Below are 12,894 nucleotides of genomic sequence, written 5' to 3'. Positions count from 1 at the left end.
ACGGGGAAAAACAGGTATTAAATATACTGAATTGTAAGTATTTATATTTAACATTCACAAATGTATTTATACTTCTATGTGAGCCTTCATGCCTCTTAACTCATTTTCTCTCTGACCTATCTGCTTTGTATTTAGTCTTTAACTTAGAGTGTGTCAATATCTTTAAGCTTTGAACTAATTTGTTTACCAAGTCAACCATCTCAGTGTTTGATGGATTTCACCAACAGATAAAAAGGTGATGGATTTGAGTCACAGACTGATGGAGACAAGGACTGTCAATTAGATTTGGATTTCACGTTTAGAAACAGCAGTCTTGTGTTCTGATTCTAGTCAGTGAAGGCCCACTCTATCTGTGTTGTTGGGGGGTGCTCCTCTCTTACCTGAGTTGCATGCCTGTGCTCCAAGAGCAGACGTCCTTCCGCAGGAGCAGGTTGTTAAGAGTCACTGCGTTGATCATGTAGAAGAGCTGTTTGAATACCTGCAGGATGATCTCAGGGTCCAAGCCCTGGTCACACATGACTGTATGAAAGGCATTCATCTGGCGGATGATAGCTTCCAGGCAGTATGAGTTATCCCCATCTGCCATGCTGGAGGAGCGCTTCCGGTAGCCGGTGGGCTTCACACCAGATAGACCCTGAATGCTCTCATTTTCCAACATGGCAGATACTGAAAGAAAAGCACACTTGGAGAAGCTTGCATTCCCCACTAACAATGCAAAGATTGGACCACTCAAATCATTTAGTGCTCGGGACTTTAGCAATGATACCACCCAGAGATGTGCAATGTTGACATGCTCAGGAACTTACAACATTTGGCAAAGAATTTCTAATGTGTTGATTTCTGTATGGAATAAAACAGCTGTGGACAGCATTTTCACTTAAATTTACTGACGATTAGACAAAGATGATGGGCATGTACCAGCTCAATTCAGTATCACCGGTGCTGAAGTCCACAGTTTGAGAATTGAGCAACCTGGGTGTCATCCTGGCCTAGCCACTGACTATGTAAATATGAGCTTCATTGGTCTGTTATATTTACTAAGCAGCAATTGACTACGTACCAGGGGCTTTCCGTTCAGTATCTCAATCTTCCAACAACTCTCTGAAGTACTACCCATTTTTATGAGGAAGTTGAGGCATAAAGAGGTTAAATAACTTGTCTGGGGTCACACTGATAGGGAGTTGCAGGGCCAGGATTTCAACCCAAGTCTGTCTGACTCCAGAACTGGTGCTATTAACCTTCTCATTATTCTGAGTATCTCCAGCTTGATATGTCAGTTCTCCCTCTGTCTGGTGCCTTATAAAAAGATTTCCAGACAGGAAGGAGGGTTTGGAATAAACCTCATTTCAAGTAATATATTTCTAGATTTGTTCTTCCTGGGATTCACCCATAACCTACTTGTGTTGTAAGAACCTTGGGAAAGCATTTTGAACGGGTCCAGGTACAGTTTCTTTCCCAGCCTTGGTGGAGCACAATGAGTAATGTATCTACACATCATTTTTCTTCCTATTGAAAATGTAACTGCTCTCATTTCTCAATTCTGATTTCATGTTCAGTGCCCAAGTACACTGCTTGGCCCAAAGCAAATGTCTAATAAATACTGATGCATCATGCCTACTGCTGTGTCCTTTAGCATGAACACTCCTGCTTTCTTCCATGAATCAAGTTCATAATAGGTTGAGAGAGTTATGTTTTTTCACTGCATATGCATTTGTACCTTTTGAGTTTACATTTATTATGTATGAAAATTTGGGAAAAAATACAACATATTACAGAAAAAGAGATAAAGGGAAAGTCATCTATGCTTCTGGCACTGTGTCAAATACTTTCACTGCTCTTTTTAAGCATGATGTGCACACCTCAGTTCTGCCTTCACTGGGAAGGTTCTGGCTATCTGGAGGTCATGGCTAATATATCTGGTTCCCGAAAGGCAGAGGGTGCTGACCACGCCTTCCCCTCGTTTCAGACCCCATGATGAGTGATGTAGCTCTCCTGCTGCCAGCTTACCTATCATCGGCTGTAACATGCCCTCGGCAATTTTAATGAGCTGCTGGTAGATCTGAATGGAAAGGTCACTCAGCACCTGACGGTATTCGGTGAGGTCAAAGTTCTTAAGACAGTGTTCGTTCTGCTTTGCAGTGTTCTGAGTCATGAAGCCCTGCAGAGGGAGAGGCGTGCACTACTGAGTTCTGTGGTCTGCTGGGCCCAGCACAACTTCCGGGGCTCCGGTAACTTTAGTCATCTATTTGGTGGGCAGGGGGCCTACTCAGGCCCTTCCTATGTAGATGATGTTTTACAAAACCCTGTCAGTTCTTTGAGGCCTCATTGATGACCCTTGAACTTGAAGGTAATAGAAAAACTCAACATGAGAGAGAAAGCCTGAATCGCTCAGTCCAAATCCCCAAGGCGAAGTGATTTCCCTACAGTAGCAAAACCCAGGTTGGTACCAGGTCCAGAGAAAGGGATCCCTGCTTTCTCACTTTGTCCAGTGCTTTCCCCAATATACCACCAAGTCCCCCTAAAATGTTAGATGATGTGCAGCCTCTAAAGGAGTGTGGCCATGGGCCAGATTATATGCTTGTATGAGGAGAAGGTTTATATAGATTCTATCACTGGGTATCAGAATTAATAGATGAACTAAAGTGATTTCATAGCTACAGTACTGTGTCCTCTTAGCTTTCTGTATCAATCAGATGAAATAACACGTAAGTTAACGCAACTGCTGATATCAGGAGGACTCATGTGACCAATGTCCTTTTCATTGAGGCTGAGGGAAACCAATAGCAGCCAAAAACATTAGTGCTCCCAAAAGGGCAATCATCTTCAGCAAGGCCTGTTGTACTGTGTCAAATACAAAGCCATCTTAATACAAACAAAAGCAGGCAGAAAAGGGGATAATTGTAATCATGAACATAGAGTCAATCATTCTTCCTTGTTATTTGGACCACATGGATCTGGTTATGCTGTGGTTCAGGTCTTGACCCAGGTTCATATTCTCTGACCCAGAGAACATGAGCACCACAGCCTAATGTAATGGAGTTCTAGGTCCTGCTCTAGCCTTATATAACCTACAATTTAGAATGTGTATAACACTGGGAAAAGTGATGGACCTCAATGAAATAACATTACATGTAGTTCTGTGCTTCAAGTAAATGCTTGGATATTACAATTTTGTAACAGAAGACATGTGGTTTGAAATGGCCATTTCTTTAACCTTTGGCCCATCCCTTTTATCATAAAAGCAGGCCATCAAATGAAGTGCTGGTTCTTAGGAGAGAGATGGAGTCAAGCCAACTGCAAAGAAGGTAAGACTGAAAGGGCATATCCTCTTACTAACCCAGGGAGAAGAGTCTGTCAAAATTGGTTCTGGCACAAAAGATGAAATAAAGCTTTAAAAATGGTCGCACTATTTTGGTTTACACTATGTCTTGACCTTGGGAAGGGTAGATGGTGAGAAATGTGAAAGGAAGGGGAAGAAAAGTCGGGAAGACTACAGGAACCTGTGAGTGGGTATGTCTGGAACGAGTTGGGATTCTCACCAGAGAAACTAGAATGGAAACAAGCTACATATTACTAGGTCATTGGGCAGAGTGCAGAGCATGGGAGAAGTTCTTTCAGGGACCAAAGCTGGGAATGTGAGTTCCAGAAAAAGCTGGGCCTTACAGGTCCGGTGTGGATTGTGAAGTGATGGGGTTAGTTGGGCCTCAGGTCAAGGAATCCAATTTGGATAGATGCATGGAGCTGGGCCTCCAGGTCAGTTTGCACACACATAGTTCTGATTATGGCATGCCTCTTTTCTTGTGGCCATCTTTGTCTATCTTGAAATGGACAGATTAATCAGTTGGCTTAGGAGAGACGGTGACCCAGTAGGCAACTGAGCTTCCTGCCAGTATCCATTGCAGTGGGGCTCTTCTAGAGCTGATATAGAAATGTCAGGTTACAAGAGTTTCATGGAGACTCCCAGGGCCTCTATTGATGATGAAAGGTTATGTAGACTCTACTTACATAACCCAGGAGTGCTTTCTGGGGCCCCTTGGGCTCATCAAGGCCTCCTGGAGGCAGGTCTACTGTGACCGGCCTTATTCCTGCTTCCAGCCACGAGGTATGATAAGGTGTGCCCACGGTCTGAGGACCCCAAGGGTGCTCCGAAGACCCCCCCGACCTCTGAGGGCATACAAAGCACTTCTCAACCGCATTTGGATGAAGCAGGAACGCCTCCTGGGTGCCCGGCTCTTCACTCACCTCATCCCCACTGTACTGCTTCAGACAGTGAAGAAGGCGGCAGGTGTTGGATAACCAGAATGACGTCATCTCAAAGTCATCATTGTGCTTCTGTGAAAAGAAAAGGACATCCTCAGCTCTAGGTGGCTCCCGTCTGGTGAAATGCTTCCTCAGTGCCTCTCCCCCCACATTTCCTACCCTTACCTAATGTTCCTGAGCAGCCCTGAGGCTGGGCAGGGCACTTGCCAGTCACAGGGCTGAGACCCATTGCTGAGAGGCTGCATGAGTGTTCCTCTGCTACCAGGGATGGTACACAGAACCCCCGTCTTGGTCCCCTGATCAGTGGTGCACATACAGGGACACACATAAAGGACAGGCTGCCTTCCATGGCTGAAGAATGAATGCAAAGCTGAGTGACAGATGAGGCTCTGCCCCAGCAGCCCTGGGCTCTCGTCTAACCGCCTGGGCTCGCTGGCTCTATTTCTCAACTGCCAGTTATCCAACACAAGGGATGCTAAAGAGCACAACAGCAAAATAGTTTGGTGTCCCATTTATCTAGACGTCAGACGCATCGTGGCTTTAACTCTCTAGAAAACAGCTATAAACCCGAACTAGGTGAAAAAGCCTGCTCAGCAACCCAGACAGCTATGAGACAGCTGCTGTATTAAAACTGATGACTTCACACAGCTCATGCTGTCAAGTAAGCGTTATCATTATCAAATGACAGAGTGGTATGAGATACGACCAAAAAAAAAAAAAATGAGGTTGAATAGAAAGTGACTGGTGGGGCTGGGACATGCTATTTTAGCTCAGAATTAGGGAAGGCTTTCCTAAGGAAGTGACATTTGTATCAGCCCTAAATTGGCCTAGACTGGCCCAAGATTCCAGCTGGATGGTGCTCATGAAAGAGGGTCAACGCTGGAGACACAAATCTCAGAGCCACTAGCACGCAGATACATGTTTTAGAGCCATGAGTGAATAAAATTGCCTGTGGAGGGCAATGCAGCTACTGAGGGCAGGAAACCAGGCTGGCTCTGGAATTCTTAGAGCAGCAACCGGCAGCTCAGTGGACCCCAGAATTGGTTCAGACTCAGAGCTTTTGAGAATGGCTTATGTCCTGGAAGCAGCAGTGTGTGAGAACTAAAGATGGTCTCTAAGAGCAATAATACTCAGGGCACAGGCCGGCTAGCAGGCAGAAATCCCTCTCACTGAGGGCTCATCTCCCTCAAGAATCTCACCTTCCACTGCCTGGCTCTCGCCCCTGTGTGGACAGCCTCACCTCCCTGTAGGCCAGTCTGTTTCTGCAGTGTCTGCACTGCATTCAAGAAGAGCCTTGGGCCTTCAGGTGGCATTCCTGAGCACCTTTAACACCTTGAGGCAAGCCCTGTCCTGGCCCAGGCTGCCTCACCTTGGGAGGTGATGGAATGTCACAGCCCTCCCTGTGTTACCCCCAGGGAAGAAAGCACCCGGACCCTTGGAAAGGTGGAGAGGGCCTGTGTTTCAGGGGTGTCCCTGAACTTGCTCCAGGGTGAGGACCACACATCCTTGGCTGCAGCAGGATGTCCCCCTAGCACCTCTGGCAGTGGGCAGGCCAAGGCTTCTGTAAGCACTGGGCAGGTCTGGAGGCTCAGCAGGGAGGAGCTGGAGGGCTACCTACGCCAGAGTCCTGGGCTTCCTGCCATTGCTGGGCCTGAGCATCCTTCTCTGGGAACTGCCAGGCATCCCGGTTACATGGATGCTTCTGTGGCTCATTTACCTTCAAAGTTGGAGCCTTGGGAGAATTCACTACAGCCAAATCCAGACACAGAGAAGCAACCGTGAGGGGCTGGCTTCGCTCCACCCACCACAAACCATGACCTTCTGCAGGGGCTGCTTACTTTCAGGACTTTCTTAATGCCGTTGATGGTGGAGGTCAGCAGGGAGTGCACCTTGAGATCGTCGTTGGTGTAGTCCGCATGCCGGATGCACATGTAGAGGATATAGGCGGGGAGACAGGGCACTGCGCCCGACAGCATCTGGGGCTTCAAGTCTAAGGGCAACGACAGCAGCAAATGGCAAGAGTTAGATCTATGGGGAACAGTGGAGGCTGTCAGAATCCTCATCTGAATAGAGATGTTTTCAGTATTCCCCCATAGCTCATCTAGGAATAGATGTCTCAAAGAGGATGGGGAGAGAGGCCACCCAGGGTACCCGAACTCCCGAGCCTACCTACCGGTAGTTTCAGACACTGTGGTTAGAAACACAGAACCACATTCCTAATTATTTGCACTACAACACTGAAACAGGCTTCTGCCTCAGCCTAACGACAGGGAGGAAAAGTGCCTGCAAGTTACATAGATGCCTTTGTCCGCAGCCAACAGGGGTCCATGGCAAGAGGAAGGCTGAGGACAGGACTTAGCTCCCACACAGGGGCAGCAACTCCTGATTTGTGGGCACCACCACTTCCAGAAGGCAAGGGCTGGCTCCAGAATTAGACACATTGTACGTTCCCAAAGACAGGGCCAGCCTGCTGAGGGCTGGGGAAGCTGGAACAACCTCTAGCCCATCAGTTCAGGAACAAATTACCCAGCTGTACTTGCCCAGCCTCACAGCCAAATAGATCAGGCAGACCCCCCTCCCCAGCTCCAGTGCCACTGCTCAGCATGCATCTCTCCAGCCGCTATCCTACTTCCCCCAACTGCTCTCCTCTGTATCCCACAGACAGATACAGCCTGGGCAAGGGCTGCTCTGGCTGGACTGGACGGGCCTTGTGAGTCTCCCCATTAACTACAGACTCAGCCTTTTGGCCCTTTCTTGCAAAAGGCCCTGGAGGGACAGGAAGCAGCTGTCAGACCATTTTCTATTTCAGACCATGCCAGGAGAGCCAGGCTTAAGGCAACAAGTGGTGGTAGAAGGCCAGAGAACTGGGGGGAAAGGCCTGGTACAAAGGCAAGATGACAGGTGAGAACGGGGCAGGAGCCCAAGGCCCCAGGGGTCTCACCATAGCTCTGCACTGTATCTCCAGCCCTAGTTCTTTATACTCATACCCTCCCAAACAAGGCCTCATGAGCCACCTCTAGGCTCAGAATGGCAATGAAGGGAGGCCACCTCCCTCCCACCTGCAGGTGGACAGTATCCTTGCAAACCTTCTACCAGGCTGGTCCTGGGCTGGGCTCTGCTGCCAGCAGCTCCATTTGGTACTTGGGTTACACCATCCCTGCTCCAATGCCTCTGTCTAGTTAAATGCCAACTGTAGGCCATAATACTCTTGAGTACATGGTTGACATTTGGGTATTTTATAGGTCCAACGATGGCTGTGGATTGGCCATTGGCTCTAATTAGAATGCCAGTCACATTTGTCCAGGAAGATGTATTTTGTAGGCCCAGACTTCCAATCCATAACTTCTTTCTTCAAGCCCGATCCATGTGCAGATTGCAAACAACTTGTCCTGCCTTGGAATGTTCTATTGTGATTGAATAAAGCTTGTTTGGGCTCCCCAGCTAAATGTTAGCGTCTTGGGGAACAGGGACAATGACACTAGTTTTATTTCTCCTCCACAGCAACTGGCCAGTGCCAGGCACCTAACAGGTAGGTGGCTGGTGGTCAAGTTTTGGCATTTGTTTGGGTGGGGTATTTTGGAGGGAAGATGACTGTGGGATTTTCCTAGGCAGCTCAGCGGGAGATGAGCTTTCCTGGGGCCACCTGAGCAAGGGTCCTCTCATGCTGATGGCAGGGCTTTCTCTATAAAAACCCTGGCAAATGGCAGGAGGGAGCCACCTGTCTGACACAAGCAGCCTTATTTATTGAAAGTTTCATTCACCAGAGATGAAAGGTTTGTTCCTAATTGCGTTTGAACAAGATGCAGTCTGTTTAAGGAAGTTTAAGATAAACTTACGTCACATTTAATTGCTGGACAACTGCAGGGGAGATTAAGCTTTATAAAAGAGCAAAATACGTCTAAGAAGCAGGCTAGTAAAAACCCACAAAGCAAACAGCGGGAACAAATCAGTTCAAGGCAGACGCCACAATCCGTTCTCCCTGGGTCCCTCGGCCCTAGGCAGTGCTCAGCAGAGTCCGACTTCAGTTTTACTAAGTTTCTCTAAAATAACGCTCGCCTCTCATTTGAACTTTAAATATTCCTGCAAAAGCTACCACTCTGAAATCCTCACATTTGAGAAGAGTTCTGCAGTTTTAACACAGCACTTTCGCCTTTGTCACACTTCACAGCATGGGGCAGGCAGGTCAGTGTCATCACACCCATTGCACTAAGGCGCCATGGAGAAGGGAGCTGCTGGCTCAGGGTCCAGAGGATCAGACTACCACAGGTTTCTCCTTTTACACACAGGACTCTCTCCTCTAAGACTCTTCCTGGCTCTGCAGGGGAGTGCAGGACTGGGTTGGTACAGAGCAGGGAGGTGGCCTGTTGCAGCCAGATGGAGCACAAGACTGGAGAGGAGGGAGCTGGTACGACTGGCAAAGCAGCACTGGGCACAAACCTGAGCAAGCTGCACAGGTGACACAGACTCCCTCCTGGCCCTTGCTGAGCAGCCAAGAGGGACTCAGAGGGGCGGCGGGGGCTCCTCTTTTCACAGAGAAAACCCCGCCCTCTTGGCAGCTCGTGTGGAAAGTCTTTCAGTTCTAGGAGCCCAGCTGGGGAAGGGATTCTGAGCAGCGGCTCTCACAGCTGCCTGGTGGCCCTAGGGAGCACATGGGGCTGGGGGGGAGGCAGGCCAGCCCTGATTCGGGCACATGCCTGGATGAGAAACTGCAGATAATCACAGGGACAGTAAAAGCCAACCCTGATGAACTTTGACAGTGGGACCAGGGTGATCCCAGACAGAGTGCATGAGCTCAGTGTTCCCCAGACTTTAATGAACCTGTGGATATCACCTGGCATCTTGTTATGTGCCTTGCAATCCAGGAAGCCTGCATGGAGCCTGAGATTCTGCATCTCTCACCCCTTCCCAGGTGATGCGGATGTTGCTGGTCCAGGGACCATGTGTGAGCAATGAAAAATGAACTTTCATTCTCACAACTCCATGCCAGTGGCATGATTCCCTTTCCTGTGCTCTACACAAGAACACTGGTGAGTAGCACCGCCACGGCCATGTGTGGCTAGTTAGGAAAGAAGCCAGGTCTGAACACAGCCCATGTGATTCCAGAGCCCACACCCACATGTGCTGTACCACACAGCACTTTAAACTGTAAAGTCCTAACCAAACAGAAGGAATCTGAATCCTTGATCCACTGCTTCCCAGCTGTGTGACCTGGGCAAGTCACTAGAGTGAGTCTCTGTTTCCTTCAGTGTCAAATGAGAAGGCAGCAGTTCTGACTTAAAGGGAGGTTGTGAGGATTAAATGGGGATGAGGGTGATGTGCCTGGCAGAGGACCTGGCAACTGGATGTGCTCCAAAAGCATGAGCTGCCATCATTGCCAAAGCACTGTGGCCCATACTGAGCTGCACCAAGGAAAGGGGGCTGTGGCTGCTGCTGAGGAAAAGCATGTGGGTGGCTCCCCTCCCACTTCCATCCTATGGACAGAACAAAGCAGCGGTGGGTCTTATCATCAAGAATAGTAGCTGGAGACAGCAGGAGCTGGGGGGAGGATGGGAGTGGATGTGGGGAGAGGAAGATGGGGGTGGGTACAAGGGCAAGCAGGAGACAGAGGGTGGGGGCTGTGCAGGAGGTAGAGGAAGGGGTGCAGGGGTTGTGCTGGGGATGGAGATGGGAGTGGGGGCAGAAGGAGGGGCAGGCAGCATGGGGTGGCACAGAGGGTCCTGACCTGTCACCAGGTTCCGGATGAGGAGGGCCTCGTCCTCTTTGTGGTACTCCAGCATGCCCTGAAAATCCTTCTCTTTCCGCTGGACTGTGACCTGCCTGTTGAGCTCATGGCGCTTCCTCTCACTCTGGGCCAATGCCTGGGCAGCTGAGCAGGAAAGAAAACAAGAAGCATGGATGAGACTTCCAGCTGTAGGCCTGAGGGTAGCGGGCATCTCTGGTGGGTAGAGGATGGGACCTGGGGCAGGGGAAGGGGCATCTCTGGCAGGTGGAGGATGGGACCTGGGGTAGGGGGCATTCTGGGTTCTCCGTTCTCTGAGCTCCCAATCTCTTTGTGGGGTCTGTTCCTGCAGCCAGAGTCACACCCTGAGTGTAAGCAAAGAGCTCAGCATCCAGCACTGGGGTCCACACTCTGGACAGGGGAGAGGAAAATTCCAAAAAGGCAGCAGGCAGGTTTCAGACCAGAGAAAACTTGTGAAGGATGCGAACCAGCATGGTCTCTCACCGCTCCTGCACAGCTGTTTCCCTTTCCCTACTGACTTGTGACGAAAGGGGATACTGTTTTTCTGGGAAGAGCTTGGCCTCGACCTGGCCTACTACACTCAGTTCCCTGTGTATGGCCACCATGCAGCCATCATGACGCAGCCTCAGGGCAAACCCGGGTGTTCAGGACAAGGCCTGGGCACTGTCTGTGACCTGTGGGCAGTGGATTAGGGTGATGATGGTGATAGTAAGGACACGTCCTCAGCCTCTAAATGCAAGTTCAGGTTTAGGAAGCTGCCAAGTGTAGTCTTTGCAACTACATATGATGATGACTATTTGGGAAGAGTTTCAGTGGCAGGGTTGAGGGTATAAAGGCCTGGTCAGCCCTCACGCAGGCCTCCCCTCAGCCTCACACCATGGTGGAGGGACAGTGAGCATCCACACAATTATCCCCAAACGCATCTCAGTGCTGACTGCACACGGGGCACTGTCCTAAGCATGGGAACACATACAACGGCATATGCTCAATCTGTCCCTGGCCAGCTGAGCTAAGGAGACACATCTGTACGTTCACATGGAAACACTATGGCACAGCTCAGTCAGGCACCAAGCCAGGAGTATGTGATGTGGGTGCTGGTGGTGGTGAGCTGAAGGACCCCACGGAGGAGGTGGGATGAAGGGTGCGTGCTGATGATGTAGGTGCTGCTGGTGGTGGGGCTGGAAGGACCCCACAGAGGAGGTGGGATGAAGGGTGGGCGGGACTCTCACATCCAGGTTCAAAGGGGCTGATCCACTGGGAGAGGACCAATGGAAGAGGACCAGGGCGAGTGACACCCAGGGTGGGAGGGTGCTCCATGAACTCCGAGTGGCTGGAGGAAGGCTCTGAGTGGAGGTGGGGGAGAGTGTGAGAGGATGAAGGCTGGCAGACAAGGGCTGGGATTTCATTCTGCAGGCAATAAGGCGATGGCAAAGGCTAGACAGTGCTATGAAAAAACAGGACTGGGAAGCTACTAAGCAATCTGGTAACGGGGACAAGAACTGGACACAGGTAGGGGCAGACACAGCGAAACATCGGAAGTGAGGGAGTGATAGGTCTTCAGGAGTAAGCAAAGCTTGAAGCCAAGAGACCAGGAGAATGAGAACTGGAGGAACAGCAAATGAGAAATCCAAAGTTGGTGGGCACAAGGGCAGGCATGAAGAGATGTGTCCCCCTGGAAAGAGATCACAGACATCCCTGCCCTCTAAGAGCTTCCAGTCTAGAGGAGCAGGAGATTAAACAGGTAAAATGACACCTGTGATCAGGGCTGTGCTCAACATGCACGTGGGGTCAGGACTGTCTAAGACAAGACTCAAGCCCTGGGCATGTGGCTCCCGAACTGAGGGTGGAAGGATGCGGAGGGGTATCCAAGCAGTGAGGGGCTGAAAGAGGGTTCCAAGCAGGGTGACATATGCAAAGAATGACACAGTGAGATTTGCAGCAGGGAGTCAGAGGGAGAGAACATTCTAGGTCTTTCTGGAAGAGTTATTTAAATCTCTACCTGAAGATCCCAGATTGGAATTTTAATTCTGACATCCCAGAGCACGGAGTGAGGACCTTGGGGTCTAGGTCTTTGCGTTACACAGCATTCTTTCACATCACTCTTGCCTCCCAACTTCAAGCCGTTTGAGGGCACAGACCACCAGGTCACCTCTGCGTTCCCCATTCCTCTAGCCCTGCAGAGCCTTGCTCAGAGTAAGCACTCAAACTGGCTGAATTCAACTGTCTTTTGTCCATATTCTGGCAACTGCAGCTGTGTAAGCTCATGGGATCTGACTTCTATCGTGTGGCTGGACTAGGCAGAGCCACCAAGAAATCAGTGAAGTAGGAAGAATGTGCAGAGGGCAGGGAGCTCACACCCACAGGCGTGGCCAAGTGTACCTCTGCTTCACAAAACACACTCACTCACACCCCTCTACCTTCTAGGTCCTGGGCTTTCTTCATGTAAATCTTCAGTTGCTTTTTGAGCTTCCTCTCATTCTTTTCCAGCTTTTCTACCAGTTCTTTAAGGTCCTGGAAGCAGAGGAAGCAGTGTGAGAACAGACATCAGCCAGGCCTGGGATGGTGGGGGTAAAATCCTGCTTGGAGTAGAGGTGACCAGTGTGGCCCGTGGGCAGCCGTTGGAAATGCGCCAGTCAGGGACGCTGCCTGAAGAGCTGCTCTTCACAGGCTGTTGCCACCTGCTCTGGAACTCAGGAAGTGGGAGATGATGAGTCAGAGTCCATTCTCTCAGTAACGACACAGCGAGACTCCTCCCAGGTCAGGCTCTCTGGCGCCTTGCTGAACCCCAAGCCTCCCCAAGCCAAGCCTCCTCCAGTTGCCATGCCAACCCCCCAGGAGACGTACTCAGCCTGGGAGTTCCAGGGTGGGGCGGGCGGCACCCTGGGAAGGAATGG

The 12,894-nt window shown here is 50.1% G+C and overlaps 1 protein-coding gene across 1 annotated transcript in view; it reads right to left on the bottom strand.

Annotated features, from left to right (window-relative positions):
• MYO5B (myosin VB) overlaps positions 1–12,894 on the bottom strand; it is a 395,079-nt gene that overhangs the window by 14,179 nt on the left and 368,006 nt on the right. Inside the window, exons 32-37 of the mRNA XM_005586729.4 lie at positions 12,418–12,511; positions 9,983–10,126; positions 6,099–6,250; positions 4,243–4,332; positions 2,008–2,158; positions 381–666 (exon numbers count right to left, since the gene is read on the bottom strand). Coding sequence (XP_005586786.3) covers positions 381–666; positions 2,008–2,158; positions 4,243–4,332; positions 6,099–6,250; positions 9,983–10,126; positions 12,418–12,511 — 917 coding nt within the window. The remainder of the gene's footprint in view (positions 1–380; positions 667–2,007; positions 2,159–4,242; positions 4,333–6,098; positions 6,251–9,982; positions 10,127–12,417; positions 12,512–12,894) is intronic.

Source organism: Macaca fascicularis, chromosome 18, assembly GCF_037993035.2.
Source record: "Macaca fascicularis isolate 582-1 chromosome 18, T2T-MFA8v1.1".
NCBI lineage: Eukaryota > Metazoa > Chordata > Mammalia > Primates > Cercopithecidae > Macaca > Macaca fascicularis.
This window is presented reverse-complemented; position numbering and strand designations above follow the sequence as displayed.